This window comes from Salvelinus sp. IW2-2015, unplaced genomic scaffold (genome assembly GCF_002910315.2).
Source record: "Salvelinus sp. IW2-2015 unplaced genomic scaffold, ASM291031v2 Un_scaffold1517, whole genome shotgun sequence".
Classification (NCBI taxonomy): Eukaryota; Metazoa; Chordata; class Actinopteri; order Salmoniformes; family Salmonidae; genus Salvelinus; species Salvelinus sp. IW2-2015.
Genome location: NW_019942958.1, coordinates 52230 through 53156, shown reverse-complemented (window position 1 = coordinate 53156; position 927 = coordinate 52230). Strand labels below are relative to the sequence as shown.

The window sequence follows — 927 nt, the reverse complement described above, 5'->3', positions numbered from 1 at the left end:
ACAGGACAGTAGATCTCCTGTAAGAGGGTTGGATGAAACCCCACAGGACAGTAGATCTCCTGTAAGAGGGTTGGATGAAACCCACAGGACTGTAGATCTCCTGTAAGAGGGTTGGACACCCCTGATCTAGACTATCTAAGCATTGAGGATAATAATGTGAATAATATGTTTGTGCTGAACCACCAGGTAACTCCATCACAACCATCCCAGTGGGGGCGTTCAACGGCATCCCCAACCTGGAGTCCATCAACCTGGGAAAGAATAGGTTGACAACTGCTGGCATCGCCCCACACGCCTTCAAAGTAAGAGTCTCACCTTCAAAATAAGAGTATATTCATTCATATGAAAAACAAGCAGTTCCACACGCTTTCAAAGTAAGAGTCTCACCTTCATAATTCAAGTCTTTCTCTTCTGGCATCGGCCCGCACGCTCTCAAAGTTAGAGTCACACCGGCTGCATCAATGCTAGGTATTGTTAATAGCACCACCCTCGATGGCATGGTGCTACAGAGGGTGGTGCGGACGGCCCAGTACATCACTGGAACCGAGCTCCCTGCCATCCAGGACATCAATATCAGGCTGTGTGAAAGGAAGGCCTGGAAAATAATTAAAGGAAAGCCATAGAATAGATAGGAAAACCATAGAATGTTCTCTCTGCTTCCACACGGCAAGCGGTACCGGTTTATCAAGTCTGACACCAACAGGCTCCTGAACAGTTTCTTTCCCAAATCCGTAAGTCTGCTATATAGATAACAAAATGGCTACCTGGACTATTTGCATTGACCCCCCCCCCCCACATAGTTTATTACTTATTCATATGTTTTGCACTGAACAGACTCAACGTACACTCACTGGTCTCTAACCACACACACATACTACACTGACTCTTCAACACACACACTCACTGGACTCTAACCACACACACACA

At 46.4% G+C, this 927-nt stretch overlaps 1 protein-coding gene across 1 annotated transcript in view; it reads left to right on the top strand.

Moving 5' to 3' along the window:
- Positions 1–927, top strand: part of LOC112071092 (extracellular matrix protein 2) — a 37694-nt gene that overhangs the window by 21983 nt on the left and 14784 nt on the right. The window contains exon 5 of the mRNA XM_024138565.2: positions 187–302. Within this exon, the coding sequence (XP_023994333.2) occupies positions 187–302 (116 nt within the window). The remainder of the gene's footprint in view (positions 1–186; positions 303–927) is intronic.